The sequence below is a fragment of the Desmodus rotundus genome, chromosome 2 (assembly GCF_022682495.2).
Source record: "Desmodus rotundus isolate HL8 chromosome 2, HLdesRot8A.1, whole genome shotgun sequence".
Taxonomy (NCBI): domain Eukaryota; kingdom Metazoa; phylum Chordata; class Mammalia; order Chiroptera; family Phyllostomidae; genus Desmodus; species Desmodus rotundus.
The window spans coordinates 126,044,786-126,067,635 of record NC_071388.1 but is presented as its reverse complement, the minus strand read 5'-3'; the positions used below and the strand labels follow the sequence as shown (position 1 = coordinate 126,067,635).

Here is a 22,850-nt window from a genome sequence, read left to right as displayed (position 1 = left end):
TTCCTGTTCTAGTTGTTTGCTTAGTTTGTTTTTGTTTTTGTTTTTAGGTTCAGTTGTTGATAGTTGTGAGTTTGTTGTCATTTTACTGTTCATAGTTTTGATCTTCTTCTTTTTCTTAGCTAAGTCCCTTTAACATTTCATATAATAAGGGCTTGGTGATGATGAACTCCTTTAACTTGCCCGTATCTGAGAAACACTTTATCTGCCCTTCCATTCTAAATGATAGCTTTGCTGGATAGAATAATCTTGGATGTAGGCCCTTGCCTTTCATGACTTTGAATACTTCTTTCCAGCCCTTTCTTGCCTGAGGTTTCTTCTGAGAAATAAGCTGACAGCATTAAGGGAACTCCTTTGTAGGTAACTGTCTCTTTTTCTCTTGCTCCTTTTAAGATTCTCTCCTTATCTTTACTGACCTATTCTCAAGACTGAGACTGGTTTCTGAAAATAATATGTAACAATAATGTTTTAATTGGTCCTTTCCTAATGATTTAACCTAAAAATTGGCACAGATATTGAGCTGACTACACACTCAATCAGGGAAAGCATGTCTCTAGCCCATGTCCTGCTGCCCCACCCTGCCAAGGGACATAATGGACCCAAAGAAAGCATTGCTACCTTGGCATTGAGGCACTTTAAAACATCTTGTTTGATTTATAATGTCTTTTGAGAGAAAAATCCCAATCAAGAAGGGGGAAATAAGGAATAGAGTGAAAAAAAATGCAGTCACTATAGTCAAGCTGTTAAGTCACTAAAATTGAGTAGGTTGAGGCAAGTAAATGATTTTATTCTTGCTTTAGCCCGGGAACTTAAACTTTTGAACTTTCCAGTCCTGTGTCAATACCTGGACTTTCACAAGTTCCCATCTCCCAGACCACATGGCATCCATCATTCAGACTGCCTGACATTTGAGTGATAACTCTCGTGGATCAATCTTAAGTTCTAATGTAATTAGAAGCATATTCTAACTGTTCCAAATGTCTAGTCTGACATATGAAAGCCATGTGGGACACAAACAATCACTGTGCTGCAAAGTCCTATGCATGGGGGGCCTCCTGCATCCCTGTATCCCCCACGGATTGCCAGTGGCCTCTTCCTCCTATCATTGTGATAACCAATGAAAGCAACTGCACATTTCCAAAATGCCCTCTAGGGGGCAGTACCGCTGTGGGCATTTGGTGCTGTGGTGCTGGACAGGAGCTTAACGGACTTTCCTTCTTTCTTTGTAAAACAAAGATAGGAATAGTTGAGTAAGGGAGACAATGCACATAAAACACTTAGCAAGATGCTTGGCACATATTACGTCCTCCAAGAATGTAAGCCGATATTATCTCCCACTCAACCAGTGGAGATTGTTTGGGGGAACACTGTCCTTGGCATCCAGGTAGATGTGGGTGAATGAAGACAGGGATCAGGCAAGCACACAATCCCTGCCCCACACATGAAACAGGAAGTGCATTATTAAACATTTACAGTTCACAAAAAAAGAGTACTCGGAGCACTCCCAGAGATGGAGTCAGAGAAATCGTTCTGGAGGAGACCGGAATGACTTATTGAGCCAGGGCACCTGGAACTTGATAAGATATATTTATCCCATGAATAATACATAACTCCTCGATCCTTACTTCTCCGAGTTTGGTCTTCAGACCAACAATGTCAGCAGCACCGGGAGGTTTGTTAGCAATCTGAGCCTCTAGCCAGGATATACTGGGGTAGAATCCACATTTTAACAAGAATCCTGGTGTTCATCTGTACATGCATGTCTGGATGCACTGGACTAGAGAACTAATTGAGGAACCAGAGGAAAGGATAAAGATGCTAATGCCTTTGAGAAAACACAGACCCTGTTTTGTGTGTGTGTGTGTGTGTGTGTGTGTGTGTGTGTGTGTGTGTGTAAAAGAGAGAGAGAAAGAGAAAGAGAGGATGCAGAGCTAGCCAGCCCACATTGTGGAAGGTAGATAGGTAGTAAGAATTATGAGGGGGACCCCCAAAATCCCAGAATTTATTTATAAAGAATTGTGTATTTATTCTTACGTGTTTAAGCTTCACTCACCTTCAAAGTACTCTCCATTTGATGCAACATACCAGTCGGGATATTTTTTCCACTGCTCAAAACAGTTTTTGAACTCATAGATTTTAATGCCTTTTAGTACTTCTGCCATTTTTTGTTTCACCTCTTCCATATTGATGAAGAGGTTTTCCTTTGAGGACTTTTTTCACAAGTGAAACAAAAAAAAAAGGTGGTTTTGGGGAGATCAGGTGAATAGGGAGGGTACGGCATGAGGGTCTTGCTGTTTTTGGACAAAAACTGCTGAACACTCAGCACTCTGTGAGCAGGTGTGCTTGTAAATCATCCATCATGAAATGGGCAAATGTGTTGGGTCTTCAAAAAGAAAATTCACTGAAGCTCAGTGCAGCCTCTCACAACTATGCTGGCTGGCACAGTGATACAGATGGATCCTAGAACACTCATCTAGCAGGGGAAGCCTGTACTACAAGGGACGCGCCCTGCAGAAGATAATTCCATTTTTGGGGGGGGTGGTCTCCCATTGTACAGAGGTGGCTCTGGGACAATCTACATCAGACTCTCTCTCTCTCTGTGTGTGTGTGAGAGAGAGAGAGAGGGAGAGGGAGAGGGAGAGAGACACACATACACACAAATGAAGATTTTCATCCAGATTTCAGATCCACTTAATCAGGATTGCAAAGCAATGAGGAAGAGTCAGCATTTAAATAAACAAACAAACAAATAAAAGCTTCCCAGATGATTTTAGAAAGGGGAGTGAGCTTTAAAAAGTACTGATGCCCAGGTCCCAGACCAGACCAATTCCATCACCTAGGTTATGGGATCTCCAGCAGTGGGGGAGCCATGGGTATTTTTGTGTTTAAACTCCCAAGGTGATTCAAATGTCTGAGAGCCAGTGACTGAGTGATCAATTGGGAAAACCTGGAGGGAAAAAGTCTGTGTGGGAGGGAGCAAGGTGGGGTTTATGGGTCAGCCTGCCTGGGCCCCTCTACAAACACCCGTGTTTGTCCACCTCCAAGGACAGAACAAAGGCTGGAAAGTAGACTTACTCATTTTTTTAACCCAATAAATCATAGCACTTTTCTTTCTTTTCACTCTTTCTTACTTCTGTCCCTCCCATTCTCTTTTCCTAGCAAGATGGGGCCTTTGAAATGACCTAGTCCAAGTCTTTCAGTTTTAGTTAAAGAAATTAGTGGTTAAAAGGTAAAGCGAATTGGCCAAGGTCAACTCAGATCTCCTCATTCCTAACATAAAGTGAAACACTATTCCCGTTTCTAGTGATGCTTCCACTACATCACAAAGGCCTTTAAATCCCACTCCAATTTCAACTGCAGGCAAAGAGCGAATGAGAAAGGAAACGGTATTCTGCAAAAAACAGGGTGCCTAACCCCCAAAGTAGGCAGGCTTTAAATAAGGAGTTGGCATTTTAGAGCTCATTAAATTTAAAGACGAAATCTAAATTGTAAATTTCCATTTAAAAATTAAATCTAGACTCTGTAGTTTGGATGTTGATACCATTAAACTCAAGATAAATCCGATAAATGGCCGATCTGCCTCTGAATCTCTGAGGCTGCTAGAGAGCCGCCGTGGGCCCGGCGTGGCGTGGACAGGTCGCCGCCTCGCTGCGGAGACCAGCCTGCGGGCGCAAGGGTACTGGCTCCGTGTGGTCAGAGGTGGAGACAGTCGGCCGCGCCGGACAGCTCGGGGAGGCCTGCAGTCCCGAGAAACCTGAGAGACTTGAGTACTCAGAGGGGAAACAGTGAGCTGGTGGGGGACTGGCTGGGACAAAGGACCAGGGAGAGTCGCAGTGGGGAAGCCTTGAGGTCCAGACAGCTTCTCCAGTGCCCAGCGGTCCCAAGGACACTCGGCGCCCTTAAGTTGGTGCTGAAGGGAAAAGCTGGGAGGGCAATCAAACCCTCTAGAGAAGGCCCGGGACAGACGGGCTTGGGGACAGGTGAACCTCGTTTTCCCGGGATGGGCGGTGTGATAGCAGCCCACGCCGGGACTCAGCACAGCCTCTGAAGCCTGTGCAGCTCCGGAGGAGAAAGATGCCAAGTTAGGGCGCCGCCGGGGCCCTTGCCCGAGCGCGGCCACTGGCTCCCCGGACGGCAGAGGAAATCGGGCCCGAGGGGGTTCCCCTCTGGGCACCGTCGCGCAGCGCGGGCGGGGTTAGAGCTCCAGTCACACCCACACCGGGCCCTGCCGGTGCCGCCCCGTGCCCCCCGTAGTTCCCTGGAGCGTTCGGGCGACAGGCCCCGCAGAATCCCTCCCTCCACACCGGTCGCCGTGCGCCGGTTCCGGCGCGGGGGCCTCGGGGCGGGTCCCTGCCGCCCGCACCTGCCCCCGGGGGCGGAGCGCGGCAGCGACTACGCGGCCCCGGCTGCCCGCTACGCCGCTCCCGGCACACCCGCCACCCCGGCAGCCGCCGCACCTCCACTGCGCCGCGCCCGCCCTCGCTCCCTCTCCGTGCTGTCGGTCGGTCCCTCCGCCGGCTCCGAGCCGCGGCGCCTCGCACTTCGGACTCGAGCCCCGCAGCCCCTGTCGTCGTAGCTGGGATCCGCCGCCCCGCACCATGGAGACGGCCGCGGGCAGAGAGCGCCGCAGCCCCCCGGGCCCCGGCGTCCCGCCGCCGCCCCGGGGCCACGCGCCGTTGGCCGCTGCCCCCGGCCAGCTGGGATCCTCGGCGCGCGAGCCGCCGCAGCCCGAGGAGGGGCAGCAGATGCGGATCAGCCAGAGCGGCCAGTTCAGCGACGGGCTGGAGGATCGAGGTGAGCGCGCCGCTCCCGGGCCCATTGCCCCGCTCTCAGCCCCTGCACCCGGCCTGGCCGGCGCGGAGCTTGCTCTGCCCGCTCCCGGGTCGGGCCGGCGGGGAGCGGGGACGTCCCAGCGAGGGCGCGGAGAGCAGCAGTCCCACCTCCCGCGGCCGGCGCCGCCTCGGAGCCCGAGAACCTGCGAACCCGCAGCCTTCTGGGGAAGCCCGCAGGGGCCGCGCCCTCCTCTCCGCCAGCCCCTGCCCCCCCCGGCGCCCCCTGGAAAAAGTTTGCGGGAGGCGTGTTTTTTTTTTTTTTTTTTTTTGCTTTCGAAGCCGAGTGCTCCCGGGGGACCGCGGCCCCAGCTCCGCTGGGAGGGACCTGAGCTCCGTGCGCCCTCCTTCCCGAGCCCCTCCGACCTCCGCCGGCTGCCAGGATAACTTCCCCCTGCGGGTTCAGCCAGGAGGAGCCCCTCAGCGGCTGCTGGGCCGCCCGCCCCGGCGAAGGGAGGTCGGGCAGCCCCCGGTCTTCCTCTACAGGGCATCTAGTTTCCTGCAGGGTGCCTGGGGGGAGGGCAGAGGACCGGGACGTCCGGGTTTGGGCCGCCAACCTCAGCTGGACGAATGCCACTGAAACCTGGTGGTGGCTGGAGCCACGCTGTCACCCACTTCGGAATCGCTCCCAAGACTCTGGCCTGGTCCCCTTCTGGGGAGGCCGAACCCTATTTTCCGACCGACAGCCGACGCCCCCTTTGAGTGCGGGCATGAGACGGAGAGACTCCCCTGGGCATTCCCGCGTCTCCTAAATCCCTCTTTCCCTCACTCATCGTTTCCTTTCCGCTGGAAGCCCTGTCCTTGGCCACGTCTATATCTTTTCTGCTTCTTGCTGAATCCAAGTCCAAATCGGTCCCCTCAAAAAAAGCTCAGTGGTTCTGCTAAAACTGGTTGGTGGCCGAAGCGGGATTCTTGTAGCCGGGCCCTTCGGGGGAACCGGCTCACCGCCACTTCCACCCCTTTTTCTTGGACGCCTTATTTTTTGTCGGCTGTGGCGGATTTTTATATTTTAGTCTTAGCAGGTTTCTGTCCTATTCTTAGTATCTCCTGCACATTTTTATTCCGGTTTAGTGTGCAGATGCACGATCTCTTCCCTCTTAGAAAATTTAAGCCTCAAGCCTGTGAAATAGAATGACAGGCAAACGGCAATCCCCAGCGAGGCGGCAGGGAGCTCGGCGAGAACTGGAGCCTCTCCAGCGGCAACCAGCGAGTTCGGTACCTGTGTTGCAGGTTCTCCGATTCTCACGTAACTGGCTATCATTTTAGAGTTGATGATTCGTGACATCACAAGCACCCAACAAGACTTGTCAGTTTTATTTTAGGTGGTGTTAATTACCTTTCCCGCTGCAACTAATATTGTAGCATTTACAGATTTGGTATTGAAGAAAGAACTCTGGGCTGAGCTTATTTTTGTAGCATTGCAGGTCATCTGCAAGAGCTGGCCTCTTTCTCCCCACCCCACAAAATAATAGGAGGGGGGAAAAGTGCTAGGGCGAGTTAATATTTAGCATCACTTTGTAGCTCGTGTCCAAGTGTAAAAAGCCTGTCCGAATTCGTTCTTAAGGTTATTTTTCACTGGTCTACTGAATTTCACTTTCCATTATATTATAGCATGAAAGCATTCACTGTTCATAAACTGTTACTTTGTGAAAGCGTTGCATACCACACACAGCCTCTCTGTTAGGACGAACCCTGTTACCCCCAAAGAACTCAGTGCTGGGTGGCATTGAAAGCTGAAAGTGTGACATTCTTTTGTGTAACCTGTTCCTGACAGCAAAGAGTTAATGATGAATGAGTCATCCTTATTAAATAAATCAGAAGGTTACCTGGGGAGGTTTATTATAATATTTTGTGTTTGTGTCATTTTTCCTTATGGGCTGCATCTTTCCGATATTGATTTTCCTATTCCTTGGAATGGTTCGTTTGTGGCTGCCTTCTTCTGGATGGTGAGAGGATTTCAGGAGAAAGAAGCCTTAGCAGTTGCCTGCTGTGCATCTCCCCATCAAGAGAGCCCATAAGCTTTTTAGCTTGTAGGCCTAAATGCTTATAGGGCACGTGAGGGTTAGGCGCCCTGATGTATAACTGTGTTTGCCTTTCTCTCCTGTCCTAACTTCAGAGTGTCCAACCCGCAGTGCCCTGCAGGCTGCATGAGGTCCAGGATGGCTATAAATGAGGCCCAACACAAAATTGTAAATTTACTTAAAACCAGTTTTTTTTTTTGCTCATCAGTTTTCATTAGTGTTTGTGTTTTTCATGTGTGGCCCAAGACAACTCTTCTTCCAGTTTGGCCCAGAGATGTGAAAATGTTGGATACTCCAGGACCCTGTTGCAGACTTCTTCTAACTCCCATCAAAGACGTGCTTTATAATTTAGTGTTTTGGGAATTTGGAGTGATGTGGGCTGATTCCAGAAACCTACTAGCTCATAATGTCAAAACTGCAGTGCCATTTGGCTGAGCTTTACAGTTCAGCAAGAAAGAGTTCTATGGTCCAAGAGCTTTAGGGACTTAAACACACAAAATATAAGCCACATTTGCCTTATGTGTTTTCACTCTCTCCCTTTTAATACCCACTCTTCTCTCCACAAGTTTTTTCCTTCCTATCATTCTGCTCCAAGACTTAGGGCCCAGCCTAGCCTTATATGCTTCAGCATTTCCCACTATGTTCCCATCTAACGAATATTCCCCTTCAGAGAAACCAAACATGACTAACTCCTTTGGAGAAAGCAACTGGAGCTAATTTATACTAGCGTGGAAATGACTGATATCTTTAACCTCCCTGCATATATTTGCATCCCCCCCTTAAAAAAATAAGGTATCCCTCCTTCATTAATACAACCCTTATGCTTACTCTTTTCTCGGCCAAAATTACAAATATGTGAAACTTGGGCGAGATTAGAAATTCGATTGGACAGGCCAACTATCTGAGGCCAGCCTGCCTTAGCTTCTCTAGGCTGTGCTGCCTTTCTTCTGCCTTGGAAGCACAGCATCCTGAAAACTTCAGAAATTCTCACTGCATCTCCATGGCTTGCAAGTGTGCATGTAGCCAACATAGGAGCAGAGATAGAGGCACCTGTGTGCAGGCATTTATGAGCTGCGTCTTTGTAGTAATTTGAGGAGTGGGAAGTTTTCCATTCTTTAAAGAGGCTATATTTTTACAGAGGAAAACTAGTAGGAGATAACAAAGGTTGGAAAGAAATGGGGAAGTTCCGCCCTTCATGGACAGTTTTCCTATTGCATTTACTGCAGTATTTTAATTTAAAAAAATCTCATCGGGGAGGTATGCACAGGGGCAGGTCTGGGGAAGAACCAGCAGTCCTACTGTTCAGAAGACCCCAGTGCCTCCCCTTCGCAGGGCAGTTTAGCCTATGAGGGCTGTGATCCCAAACCCCTTCACGGGAGTGCTGGCCCACTGAGGGGTGAGGGGTGAGGGGTGAGGTGTGTAGATTGGCCTGCGCGGTCAATCATATGGTTGGAAACAGCTGACTTTGGAGGAAAAACGCCATGTGGCCGAATAGAAAATGCAGACCATTGCCTTTCTCTTAGAAAATTAAATCTACTTCTAAAAGGAACCTTGTTTTTACACCCCCCCAGTAGATAAACCTCTCGAGATTGTTGCTATCAAAACACCCAGCAAATGAACTGCTTATTTGAATCAGATTCACTTCTGGAAATCAATTTGCCAAGATGAAAGGAAGATTTTTATATCATTTGGGAAAAGGGAAATAAATTATTGGGAGTGTGTGGGACCTTCTCATTCTAGGCTGTGGCTTTAACTGGACACAGGGTGATTGATTATGGTTGAAAATTAGAATGGGGTGTTTTAGCAGCTAGAGAAGATGTAAGCAAAGGGACAGAGAGTAGACAAAGGGATTTTAATTTGAAATCCCTTGATAAGAGGTTTTTCTGTTTTCCATCCAAGTTCATTCATTTATTTTGGCAGGTTTGGGGACATTTTTACAGTGAGGTGATGGAGATGGTGTTTAAACCTACCTCTAGCATCTCCTTCCTTCCTTCCTTCCTTCCATCCATCCATCTTTTGATCCTAAGGAAGTCTACATGTTTCAGTTATTTAAAAACCTCTGTCTATAAACTGGGTTCACTAAGCAACCTTCTCGATATTTCCTCTTGCTTTGTTCAGAACTTGTTCAGGGTGCTTGAGTCTGGGTGGTAAATGGAATTGGGAAGTTTCAACAGGGTCCTTGCTATAATTTTTGACCAGGACACAGTCTTTGGCAAGTGGGATGCTCATCCCAGAGGCTTAGTGGGATGCCCAGTGGGTTTAATAAGATGATGCCTTTTACACAATGCATAGGTGTGATATGTCACACACTGTGTAATATTTTACAAATCGTGCCAGAGATTTGGCTATGCTTTTCTTCATTTTTTGGACCTGTTGTGATGAGGCTGCTCCATCCGTAAAAGGTGTATGCTAGGCCGTTCAGCCAGAGATAGTGTCATAAGCTCCTTTTATGTAGAATGTTTGATTGAGAATTTTTTTCTCTTTGCAACAAAGAGATGCCATGTATGATCTGTTTTCAAAGGAGAATGAAAAATATAGATTGGGATCATATCGAAGATATTTTAGTCTTCAACCCAAGGCAGTTGAAGCTTGTGCATTGCCTGGGAGTCATGAATTTCTGTTGTCAAGATCTCTCAATGTTGAAAGCCTAGGAAACAAAAATGAAACCTTTCTTACACATGGCCTGTCTGGAAAGCTACCTCCAGTTGTAGCAGATTTGCCTCAGTTTAATATTCTAAGAGTTTTTCAACATATGCTTGGTACGAAAGGATAGATAGTAGAGCAGAAAGAGAAGAAAACGGCATGCAATTTAGGTCTGGGGGCTCTTGGTGGTGGCAGTTAAAGAGAAAGGTCCTTCTCCTGTTAATTGTCACTGAGGGAGCAATGAGGGCATTTGTATTCCAGGACTCATTGCTTTAGGCAACACCCAGCCCACCAGTGGGACCTTGCAGGTGGATCAATGCAAATCAGTGCCCACAGCTGAGGAGCCTGAATGGCTAATGAAATGTGGGCTCTTGGTGCTGTTTTCCTACCAAAAGGGTGTTGTTAGAAGGAGCAGCACCAGTGTGAGGCAAGCTAGTTAACACAGGGGCTGGCGGGTGGCTGGGTTCAGTCGGCGAGTCAGGGAGTGGTGGGTCTGCAGGGTCCTGATGAAGAAGACGGCTGTTGTTATGCTGCAGGAACCCCTGCCGGATAGTGGCTAGAGCCTCACATCTTTTCAAGAGGTGCCAGAAGGCCTGATTTGCATGTGAACTCTCCCAATTGTTAAACCACAGCTCAGCCCAAGGCTGTCAATTTGCAGTCCTTGGATACCAAGTGTAGCTCTGGCTGTGGTTTTCTTAATAAGGAAACGTCTAACTTCCTTTCCCCCCTGTTTTTGCCAGGCTTACTAGAAAGCAGCACTCGCCTAAAACCTCATGAAGCCCAGAACTACAGGAGGAAGGCACTGTGGGTCTCCTGGTTCTCCATCATTGTGACGCTGGCCCTGGCTGTGGCTGCCTTTAGTGAGTATCCGGAATCTTGCCGATCAATATGTGCCCAGGTTGCCTGTTTTATTCTCTGACTTCTGTGGGGTGTGCTTTTGCTTTTAGTTGACTATTATTGATGAGTAAAATTTTTTTTTAGATTGTTGGATAGTCGGTGTACTTATAAATTAGTAAAATGGCTTCTCTCCTTGGAGGAGGGAAGAAGTGGTTAAGGAGAAGAAACGTGGAGCAGTACTTGGGAGGCTTGGCTTTCATCAGCAGGTGGGTTTGTGGAAGTCGAGTGCAGCTGCCATCTGACCAGGAGAATATTATCCTGGTGATGCCTTCAGCCAGGGATGACATGACAAATACATATCCTGGAGGTTCGTATTTCGAGCCTAATGCAGTCTGGTGAGTGCAATATTGCAGCACATCCTCTGCTTTCCCTGGGTTATGTCTGTGTGAGGTTTGAAATAAAATGGGCACATATTTTGATGAAAGAAGAATGAGAGGGTCCTCTTGCACGTTTTCAGTGGGCACAGAAACAGGAACATTGATTAAAGTCAAGAAAAACTAAGACAGTTGTCCACCTATGCATCATCCGTTTGGTGGGTTAGGAAGCCCTGTGACATGCATTTTCTCAGCTGACATTTGCAGCCTATGGAAATGTGCATGTGCTATTAATTATTAATCGTGCAGTGATTCACAGGCTTAAACTATGGCATTCAGCTTCAGCTCACTCTTGGTAGAAACCAATGTTTTTTTTAACGCTGGGGAAAAAAGGAATGTATTTTGTGATTGGTTTATCCCCTTAGTAGAAAGATCTATATTCTAAGTGGTAAGTATCATACGAGGTGTCTCATATGACAACCCTCAGAGTAGAGGAAAAAAGGACTGTGTCCGCTGGAAGATAGGGCTCAGTGTTGTTTAAAATTCTATTCTGCACAATTAGATCTACTGCTGGAAGTTCGTGTGGGCTCCCAAGAGGGCATATTAGAATTTGACCAAATGCTCTGGGCAAAACTAGGCATACATTACTTGAAGCAATTTAATTGGAAATGTACCACATCTTGGCTCTCAAAAAAAGCCAAATATTTAGAAGCAGAGGGTAATGCATTCAGGGTATAAACATTTAGCAGTGAGCCAGAAATCTAATCAAGAGAAACTTTAATTCCTGAAAACAGCTGCTTCTTCCTCTCCTTTTTTAATGCTGAAACCAGAATAACAAGCCCGATTGGTATCCCTGGAGGATAATTTGGTTGTGGTGGCTGTTGGCAGGCTCCGATGGGACACCATAATTTACATGTGTAAGGAGAGGAGTGGGATGAAAGGAGGTGGTTCACAAACTGAGTGACTGTCATTCAGCTGTGTCCCTGTGCCTAATAGAGCTGTTAGCACTTTATCCTGGGGGTGTTGGGATGGGGGCCTGAGTGTGAAGAAATATTAAGTCCTTCCTTTGGGAGAATAATACTTCATTTGTTGTACTTAATTTCATAATAGGAAAAAATAGTGAGGAACTTTTGATTTCACAGGTTATGCCTGATCAGTTGGATTGTCTTGAAAATTTTGTTCTGTTTCCTGTAGTAGGAAAAGAATGTTGCAGAATGCATTTGGAATTAACATATTGTTTTGCGAAAGGGTTTTCTTTTTCTTTTTAAAGTGATTTTACCCCTTTGTTGTAGCAAGTATTGTCATCTAGGGCATTCAGCCCAAGAAAGTCTTACAAGAGTTTATTTGATCCAAACTGATAACACTTGCCAGGAAGTAAAATCTAAATGGATGGAGAAAATACCTCGGAGAATGGCAGTTTTGCAGCTTATTTTATACATGAGAATCGAAGGAGCCGGTGTATGGGGGTGGTGGATGAAATTCATTGCTGGTAGATTAGGGAGGTGGGAGAAAGCAGAGGAGGAAATCTCTGAGAGGGGACACAGAGTGAAAGGCAGAGGCACACATCGGTGGGTGTGGGGTAGTCAACATTTACAGCGCATGGAGGTGGTAGGTGGGCAACAAGGTAACAGTGAGGGATTCTGTGTGGTGGGTGTACCCTGCAGGGTCTGGAAAAAGGGGATTCCTCTGACATTTCAAAGGTCTATAGTTATCTTAGATGCAAATAAGACAATAGGCTCACCAAAGGGGAAGACCGGCTGTTGTCAAGGAAGCTACAGGCTGAGGACCTTATTACTGCCACGGCTATCATTTATTGAGGAATTTAACTTTCAGACCACCCTAGGTGGTTACTTTCGGTCTCAGAGTTTGTAGCACCTGCCATTCAGGCCTCCCCTGAGTTTGTCAGGTTTAATATTGTGGCCCCTTTTTTTGTCCGTAGTCAAATAGTCTTTTTGCCTATAAAATGTTAGCATTGGGAGAACCAAGATGGCGGCGTAGGTAGACACACTGCGCCTCCTCGCACAACCAGAACTGACAGAAAATCAAACGGCAAGGAAGTCCAACACCAAGGAAATAAAAAATAAACATTCATCCAGACTGGTAGGAGGGGCGGAGATGGGCACCAGGGCAGAGAGGACTCGCGTGGCCCTGGCGGGACCAAGACTGGCGGAGTGTGGGACGAACAGCGCAGGCAGTCCCAGCACTAGCAGACCCTGTGGCCCCACATTTGCGCACAGATAAACCGAGAGGGCCGGACTCAGAGTGGCGGACAGCGGGCGGGCAGAGCGGTGGGTAGCACCCAGCAGCCCCACATTCGCGCACAGATAAACCTGACGAACGGCAGGCAGCAAAGCAGACTGTGCAACCCAGGGCTCCAGCTCGGGAAATAAAGCCTCAAACCTCTGATTGCAAACGCCCGTGGGGGTTGGGGTGGCAGCAGGAGAGACTCCCAGCCTCACAGGAGAGGTCATTGGAGAGACCCACAGGGGCCTAGAGTGTGCACAGGCCCACCCACTCGGGAAGCAGCACCAGAGGGGCCCAGTTTGATTGTGGGTATTGGAATGAAGGATTGAGGTCCAGAGGAGAGTGAAGCGGGTGCCATTGCTCCCTCTCGGCCCCTCCCCCATGTACAGCATCACAGTGCAGCGACCAGCATTGCCCCGCCCCCGGGAACACCTAAGGCTCCGCCCCTTAAAGTAACAGATGCGCCAAGACAAAAAAAAAAATGGCCCAAATGACAGAACACTTCAAAGCTTCAGAAAAAATACAACTAAGTGAGGAAGAGATAGCCAACCTATCGGATGCACAGTTCAAAACACTGGTTATCAAGACGCTCACAGAATTGGTTGAATCTGTTTGAAAACCAGATGAAAAAATGAAGCCTATGCTAAGAGAAACAAAGGAAAATGTGCAGGGAACCAACAGTGATGTGAAGGAAACTGGGACTCAAATCAACGGTGTGGACCAGAAGGAAGAAAGAAACATCCAACCAGAAAAGAATGAAGAAACAAGAATTTGGAAAAATGAGGAGAGGCTTAGGAACCTCCAGGACATCTTGAAACGTTCCAACATCTGAATTATAGGAGTGCCAGAAGGAGAAGAGGAAGAACAAAAAATTGAAAACTTATTTGAACAAATAATGAAGGAGAACTTCCCCAGTCTGGCAAAGGAAATAGACTTCCAGGAAGTCCAGGAAGCTGAGAGAGTCCCAAAGAAGCTGGACCCAAGGAGGAACACACCAAGGCACATCATAATTCCATTACCCAAGATGAAACGCAAGGACCTACATCCAAGATTACTGTATCCAGCAAAGCTATCATTTGGAATGGAAGGGAAGATAAAGTGCTTCTCAGATAAGGTCAAGTTAAAGAAGCTCATCATCACCAAGCCCTTATTATATGAAATGTTAAAGGGAGTTACCTAAGAAAAAGAAGATCAAAAATAGGAACAGTAAAAATGACAGCAAACTCACAGTTATTAACGACCACACCTAAAACAAAAACAAGAGTAAACTAGGCAAACAACTAGAACAGGAACAGAACCATAGAGATGGAGATCACATGGAGGGTTGTCAATAGGGGAGTGGGAGGGGGAGAGGTGGGGAAAGGTACAGAGAATAAGTAGCATAAATGATAGGTGGAAAATAGACAGGGGGAGGGTAAGAATAGTGTAGGAAATGTAGAAGCCAAAGAACTTATAAATATGACCCATGGACATGAACTATAGGCGGGGGATGTGGGAGGGAGGGGTTGGGCAGGATGGAGTAGAGTGGGGGGGTGCATGGGACAACTGTAATAGCATAATCGATAAATATATTTAAAAAAAATGTGAGCATTGCCCTATAATGTCATGACCTTAGTTGTTTTCTGTAGTGCATTCAATTTGTTCCCAGGTTGCTTTTAACTTGTTTCGGTTTGGTTAAACCGAAAGATGTAGATGAACTATATCTTTCCTTACTTTAAGTGTGTAGAGTACCTATATTCTGTGTGTGTGTGTGTGTGTGTGTGTCTTCATATTTTCAATCCTTGGGGTGGTCTCTGGTTGTGTTGTTAGGATTGTTGGTTTTACCCATTAGATTCCTAAATGTATTAGTAACATGAAATATTTAAAATTATTTTTGAAGCACTGTTGACGTGCTGACACACTTTCGTGCGATCCTTTTCACAGTTGCAGATGGAGAGGAAATCAATTGGGATTAAGCAACATGAATTGACTTTTGAAGTTATGTTTAAATTATGATGTAAAGGAAAATTTTATGTTTCAGAAATAGTAAATGTATTTTTTTAAAAAATGTCAGAAGCAGCCCCAGTCTCATTCTCTATGGAGGTGGTTGACGGACATATGGATGAAGTAGGACAGTCTGTCTTATCCAATGAAATGGCCAGGTTGACTCAGCTACTGTTTTCAGAGAATTGCTACAGAGTCCCGATGCGCCCGTTTGAGATGACAGGGAAGTCTCTGGGGTGTGCACTTGTGCACATGGGTGTGGCAGGGGCGGCGGTCACGGTGAGGAGAAGACCGTATTTATTGCCATGTCTTCCTGTCACTGCTGGGTGATTTACCATCTCTTCGGGGCAGGAAGAGCATGCAGGGCTCAAGATTGTTAAATGAGTTAACTGAGATATATTTTAAAAACTTTTTTAGGTGGAAGGAAAATTATTTCTTGGAAAAAAAAATTTTTAAGAAATAAATGGTATCTAAAGTTTTATTGAGGTACTGTTATTGCCCAATATGTAAGTCCATCTGCCTGTGTGTACTGGCCCAAAGTAGATGAACGAGCAAGAGTTTACAGTGGAGAAAGGAATTTACTAGGATTGATTTCAATCCGGAGTTTGGGTGAGCTTTTGCTGTAAAAGGCCTGGCTCCTAGCTGGTAGGTAACTAACAGGTTATGCAGGGCAGAATCACAAGACACCATATGTATATTAGGGGTTTGGAGGATGTGTTAGGGGCTGATTGATCGAAAGTGGGGTCCGGGTAGTAAACCTTTTCTTCAGGTCTTGAGGACAGCTCTGGTGTCACCTTCGGTGTCCCTCTGTCTGGTTTCATGGAGAGGTTGCTGAGGGGGTCCTTCCACATTAGGGTCTCAAGAACTGCCAGAGGCTCAAACCTTGGTAACCATTAGTCAGAACCTGGCTATTGTCTTTTACTGTCTCAGGGGCTAGTGATTTTCAAGGGAAAAGGTTAAGGTCCGTGAAATGTGTGGAGTAGAGAATGCTTTTTAAAACAAGGCTACAAATCAAATTAAAATTATAAGGACCTTCAGTTTCAATACCTAGGTGAGGTCTCATTTATTTTAGAAACAATTGAAATATTCCTGAGACAACTGGTTCATCCTTATGGCCATTCTCTCGCTGGGGGTGGTGTCTTGGAGCAGTAACTGCTGGGTTGTTACCTTCGGTATTTAGCTAATTATTTAGAAGAGAAAAGGGGGCAAAGAGAACTAGACACAGCTTAGCAAACTAAGGAGCATAATCCTGTTTGCTTTATCAAGAAGCTACAGCTTTTCACACTACAGGGGACCACAGCACTGTGCTCCACCAAGGGGATTAACACCCCTCCCTCCTCCACCTCTGGTACCAGATTGTTGGGGAGCGCAGGGGGAGCTGCTTAACCATAGAGGCCTGTCAGTCTAACTAGGGGTGTAAACCCATCCAAAGCCCACAAAAGTCTGGGAAATTGATTGGTCATTTTGAAAAAGCACGTGGTCTGTCCCAAGCCCAAACTAATATAATCCCAGGGGAACAAAGAAGTTTTTCTCTCTCTCTTTATCTCACCTGGTGCCCCACACTTGCATGGTGCATGTGCCTGTTCTCTCCATGGCTCTGTGGCCCTAGCAGCCACATCGGCCTATGGCCAGACGAACTCCACACACAGGCTCCAGGAAGGAGCCCGAACACCACAGCACAGCAATGGACTGCAGCTGGAAACACACTAAGCTAGCCGGATGCTGGACGGGACTGTACTTTAATATGAGCAAAAACTCTGGACACTGCCTTTTGTCTTAGCCCTGGACAAAAGGGTTGGACTTTTTCTGTGGCAGGACAGGGGGAGGTTGGAGACCCAGGGAGCAGCCTCTGTTTCCACACAAATAAACCATCTTGCCACCCCACAATTTCCTGTGTGTGGGTCCTCGGAATGCTCTCCTTGTGCTTCTGTGGAAGAGCCCAATTTCCACCTACAGAAGGGTCAGTCAGAGCTCCTGTCTTTATCTTTTCACCTACCATTTTCTCTGTAAGCACAGATGCTGGTTTTTGGCTGAACGTCTTCTGAAGAAATGCTGTTGTTTTTTTTGTGCGTGTTTGGAAATGAGGATCATGGATATGTGTAAGTTTTGGGATGCCTCAGTTTTTAGTCAGCTAGAAAGTTTTCATGTTTTAACACAGCATCTGCATTGCAAATAAAGACTATTACCTTTCACTTCATATAAGGTGCCAGGTAATCAGGTACACTGTGTTCTATCAAATTAGTAAAAACTAGACTTCCGGCCAAGATGGAGGCGTAGGTAGACATGCTTCCCCTCCTTGCACAACCATAAGAAGTATCACAATTTACCTCAAAACAAAATGTAACCAGAACGGCCAGAAAAATCACACTGTTTGAAAGTGAGAAAACCAAGGATTTAAAGAAGAAATATACATCCAGATGGGTGAAGCTGTCCAGCAAAATTATCATATAGAATTGAAAGGCAGATAAAGTGCTTCCCAGACAAGGTAAAGCTAAAGGAGTTCATCATCACCAAGCCCTTATTACACGAAGTGTTAAAGGGACTTATTTAAGAAAAAGAGGGAGATCAAAACTATGAACATTAAAATGACAACAAACTCACATCAACAACTGAATCTAAAATAAAAGCAAAAACAAACTAAGCAAACAACTAGAGCAGGAGCAGAATCACAGAAATGGAGATCACATGGAGGGTTATCAGCTCGGAGGATGGAGGGGGAGAGTGGAGGAAAAGGTACAGCGAATAAGAAGCATAAATGGTAGGTACAGAATAGACAGAGGGATATCAAGAATTGTATAGGAAATAGAGAAGCCAAAGAACTTATATGCGTGACCCATGGACATGAACTAAAGGGAGGGGGCAGAGGGGGACAAAGGTGAAAAAAATTGGGACAACTATAATAACGTAATCAATAAGATACACTTTAAAAAAATTAGTTAAAACTAGCTGTGGTCAGTATTACTGAGTTGGTCTGCACTAAATCAGTTATGTATGTAACTGGGTGATATTCCTGTGTCTGGTGTAGTTTGAAAAATTGGATGAACTTTCAAAGTTTAGGACTTGATACTATTTTGAAAGGAATATGTTCTTTGAAAGGAGTATAAACTGGTTTTGATATTACTTGGTAATATAGTGATTCTGGACCTGTCCAAATGCTGATGTAAAAGCAGATGGTAATTTATCTTGAATATTTCAGAGAGAGCCCTAGTTTAGTTTTAAAATTGCTTCTGTTTATAATGAGTAGGCAGCATAGAAAATGGCAATGCTATTATGAACAAAGCTTAAAAAATCTGTTTTAATAATGAGGCTAGAAAGAACAGAAGTTCTGTTTTAAAACTCAGAGTTTTGACATCGTTAATGTCTTCATTAGAATGATTTACGAAAATGAATTCTGGCTCACTTTGAGGTTTGAATGGTGGAGGAAAAATTTTCCTTTACCCTTCAAGTTTCTTTTGATTGGCTTAATAATCAAATTGACTGACATACGACAGATTAGCAGGAGAAAAACAAATTAAAATTTAATAACATGTGTACCTCCTGTGTACATGGGAAAGACCCAGGAACACTGATTAACTTGGAATCCCTCACCTTAAATACCACCTTCAGCTAAAGACTAAAGATGTTGGGGATGGGGGAGGAAGGGATGGGAGGTTACCGGAAAAGCACAGTAAACCCCGGTGGTGAGATTGTGTGCGGAGTTAAGTCTGAATCTTCTCCGCTGGTAACAGTTTCTGGAGATTTAGATGGCCTCCTCTTCCTCGTACAGTGAGGGAAACACCCTTACAAAGGAAGATTTCCCTTACAAATGTTAATGTCCTTTATAAAGGGTCACTTCTTCCTGGTTTCCAGAGCTTCCCGGATGTGCGCTGTGTCTTAAAGTTAACAAGACTTAAATAATCAGTATCCCAAAGAGACAAATCTGGGGGTGGCAAACTCTGTCTCCCTCAAGCGCAAGGTAAATCTCAGGCACGCAGTACATGTTCCGTGGGAAATGAAGATGCATTTGGAACATCCTCAGGGGAAAAACCTCTCCCAAGATAATACAGCTTCCTTAAAAAATAAAAATACAAAGATACTCCAAGATTTTCTCAGAAAAAGACCAATCAAAAATTTAGTGAATCAGAGAACTTAAGAATTCAAAAGTTTCTGAAAGGAGTGATTTTATATTTGGAAGTTTTAAAATATTTGATTTTGGTGTAAACTCTTCACCCTTAAAAACAGTAGGGTTAGTGTGCGTAGTCTTTTTATTTTTAAATTACGAGCCCAAGAGTTGAGAGGTGGGTAAAACGAGATGCCATGACTCCTGTGCAAACTCAGCACAGCCTGTCGGCTGCTTTCCTAGGTGCTCTCTCGGCAGGCGTACTGTGAGATGGCAAAGGTCCCAGACCTGTGGGTGGCCCGAGAGTGACATCTAAGTAGGTGCGATGGCCCACCAGGCCCACCCTGACCCGGGCTCGGCCTTGCTTTGTCAGGCACCCCAGCCTCTCCTTAGGACGGGTGTGCAGGTCATTTGGCCGTGCCCATTTTCTCCTGCACCTCCCTGTGGCCGACACCCCAAAGCGAATTCACCCCTCAGGGCAGTGTTACCGGTTACACTGTGTGTTTTCTTCCTCGCGGGTTTTCTCTTCGTGCCCCCACCTCCTCTGCAGGGGAGGCGTGTGTGAGGCCCCTGTCCCTGAAATACCTCTGTGAACCAAGGTCTTGGAACTGCGACTTACATTCCGCTTGTAGAGTAACCCTTTGCCTGGCTTGCTGGTCTCGTATTTATTTTTATTGATAAAAGCAATATACAAGCAATTGTAAAAGTCATTTACAATTGCTCATATGGAAAATAATACAATAATTAATAAATAATAACACAAGAATAAACTATTTCACATACAACTGTAAACCTACTTTTGTTCCATCCTGTATGGACATTTAAGAAATTTTTGAGACCAAAGGTCCATTAAGTGTAGATCTCTGTCCCATCCTAAAGTCTTTCTCCCTCCCAGTTCTTTCTCCCCCAGACAAGCTTTGTTGCCAGTGTCTTGTAGCTTCTACACTTCCCTGTGCAGGCACGAGCCCGGGTGTGGTGCCCGTGTACACCTTCCGGTTGCCACTTCCGTTAGATACGAGGTCTTTTCTGGGCTAGTGTTTCAAATAGCATGGGACTTGTCACAGGCTACTGCTTTCAGGATTTTGTATGAAGGGGATTTTCTGTGGAGGATCTTCAGGAACAACCTCTGAAACTGTGGTCTGCCTGCTGCCGCTGAACCGGGTGGCAGGAGGTGGGCGGGAAGGTCTGTGAGCTGCGTCCTGGGTGGTCAGTGGGACAACTCCCTCAGTGTCCCTGTGCTGGGTGAATGGTATGTGTGGGTGCCGTGGAAACCAGGAGAGAGGAACTGGCTGAAATGTCGTTTGGGAAGCTCATCCTGACGATGCTCCCTGACCCTGGGTTCGTGCCCTTGTGGTCTTGTCATCAAAGACTCTGCCCATCACCTCTACCTCTGCACTGCTACCTTACTGATGGAATACTGAGCAGTATTTAATCAGGCCCTTTGCTCACCACGAGGCCATTCACGGTCTTGGTCCCTCCTTCCTGGCTGGACTCCTCCCCTCTCATCTCCCAGCTTCCTGCCACTCTAACCCACAAATGCCCCTTGTAGTTCGCAAATGGTGCGTCCTGCTCTTTGCCTCCAGACCCAGGCACCTGCCCTGCGCTTGGCCTCAATGCTCTTTGTTCCTAATCCCACCTTTTTTCTAGTTAAATTTCACTTATCCTTCAAAATTGAAAGAAAGATCACTTCTTCCGAGCAGCCTTCACTGGCCCTCCCGGCTGATTTAAATGCCCCTTTGTTCCCATAGCCCTCTGGGCACATGTCAGTCAGAAACTTGACACAAAGTACTTGAAATGTTGCATTATTGCCCTTTGCACTAATACACACTCCTGGGAGGCAGGGCCTCTGTCTTCTGCAGTCTGAATTCTCAGCCTCTAACTCAGACAGTGGTAGGACTGGAGTCATACTTGATGTGCCCCTGCTGGGGCCACAGGACTGCAGCAGGTCCAGCGTGTTTGCAGGTGAGGACCCCAGACAAAGGAGTAACAGCTTTTTTCAAGTCAATGGAAACGAAAGGGAGGGCTGCCACTGGGCCATCTTCAACTTTGTAAAAAGCCAGAGGGCAAGAGCCAATGCTCCCCCCTCCCACTTCCCTGCTGCCTCTAACGGGAGTATTGGGGTTCAGTTGGCTGGGACTAGCGTGGCTCTGTTACCAGATCACATCTTCCTGCGTCTCTGCCTCACAATGAGCTGCTGCTTCTAACCAGAGTGGAGGAGGGGTCTCAGCAGCTGCCTGCGTGGTCTGCCGCTGTTTTCCCTGCATTCTGCACACAGCGTTTAATTAAAAGTGAGCCGAGGGTGCTTTAGCATGGGGGTGTCTTTGTTGCTCAGCTATAGCAGTGACTCAGGGCAGGTGGGCACGGAGCCCCAGCTGGACTCATGTCATGAGGCCTGTGTGGCCTGGTCCCTCCCTGGGTGGGCCCTGGGTCTGCTAGTAAATGGCTGAGGTCCTGTGGGAAATTTCTGAGGCCTTTTCTGTTTTTCTTTTGTTTTTTAAAAATTAATGTATTGATTTTAGAAAGAGGGGAAGAGAGAGAGAAAGAGAACACTGATTTGTTGTTCCACTTTTATTTATTTATTTACTTACTTCATCCGAGGACATGGTTATTGATTTTAAAGAGAGGGGGAGGGGGAGAGAGGGAGAGAAAACATCATCGTGAGAGAGGAACATCGATCAGCTGCCTCCCCCACATGCCCGACTGGGGACCAAACCTACAATCCGGGCTTGTGCCCGGACTGGGAATCAAACCCATGATCTCTCTGTCCACCATTCACAGGAGGACACTCCAACCACTGAGCAACACTGCACTTATTTCTGCATTCACTGGTTGATGCTTGTATGTGCCCTGACCGGGGATCAAACCTGCAAACTTTGTGAATCATCAGGAGGATGTTCTAACCAACCGACTACCTGGCCAGGGCCCCTGAGGCCTTTTTAAAAATTTTTTCTGTCCTTTTCCATTTGTATTTATTAGCCAGTGGGATAAGGAGGGGTTCTCTGGTCTGCTTGTCTTTCAGGCCTGTAGTGAGCTCATCCTGTGGGAATAGCCTCTTGGAGGTGAATTTCTGGTATAGCTGCTCTTTGACAGGAGATTCTTTTCTGGGCCATGTCCTGAGGGCTCAAAGGTAGAGGTGTTGAGATGTGAAAGTAACAGGTGAAGCTGGAGGAAGGGAGAGAAGCTTTTCTCCCCTTAAAGGAACCAGTTTCTTACTTTTCATTGTCTTTCATGCCTAAGGGCCAGTCCTTCCTTCCAGCTCATGAATGTGTTCATTCAGTCCCTAGAGAGTGCCTGCTGGTAAAGGACAGTCTGCTGTGCTGGGTACCACAGAGGACCTCAGCAGGTCCCTCTGTCCCCTCAAAGAGCTCATGTCTCAGGGGAAGGTGAACTCTAGAGATGTCAGGGCAAATGATAGGAGAGTGGGGTAGAGAACAGTGGGGACAGAGAACCTGAGGACCTGCCCTACCCATTAGACACATAGGGATGCTTAAGAAAGGATATCATTGAATTGTTAGAGACAGGACAGTCTACGGTCCCCAGGAGCCTCTGTCCTCTCTGCACCCAAAGAATGAGATGAAAGTCTGAGCTATTAGATTAATACAGAAGCTCGGGCTGCCCGGGGTGGGAGTGCAGGAAGGCAGCCGGTCTCAGTACAAGGAGCCTGGGTTGTGAGGTCCACACAGGGATGGAACGTGGTCGCAGAATGTGCTATGGTTGCCTGTAATGAAGTACCACAGACTGGCGCTTAAAGAACAGAAGATGCTCTGGCTGGTGTAGCTCAGTGGGCTGAGCACAGGCCTGCGATCCAAAGGGTCCGGGTTCA

General features: G+C 46.7%; 1 protein-coding gene across 4 annotated transcripts in view; it reads left to right on the top strand.

Annotated features, from left to right (window-relative positions):
• Nucleotides 1-4,255: 4,255 nt before the first annotated feature.
• TMEM163 (transmembrane protein 163) overlaps nt 4,256-22,850 on the top strand; it is a 227,076-nt gene continuing 208,481 nt past the window's right edge. Inside the window, exons 1-2 of one of the 4 annotated variants that reach the window (XM_053918614.2) lie at nt 4,256-4,791; nt 10,231-10,350. In XM_053918614.2, coding sequence (XP_053774589.1) covers nt 4,596-4,791; nt 10,231-10,350 — 316 coding nt within the window. In that variant the 5' untranslated portion in view covers nt 4,256-4,595. The remainder of the gene's footprint in view (nt 4,792-10,230; nt 10,351-22,850) is intronic. The other 3 variants (XM_053918615.2, XM_053918612.1, XM_053918613.1) reach the window with 3 other exon arrangements.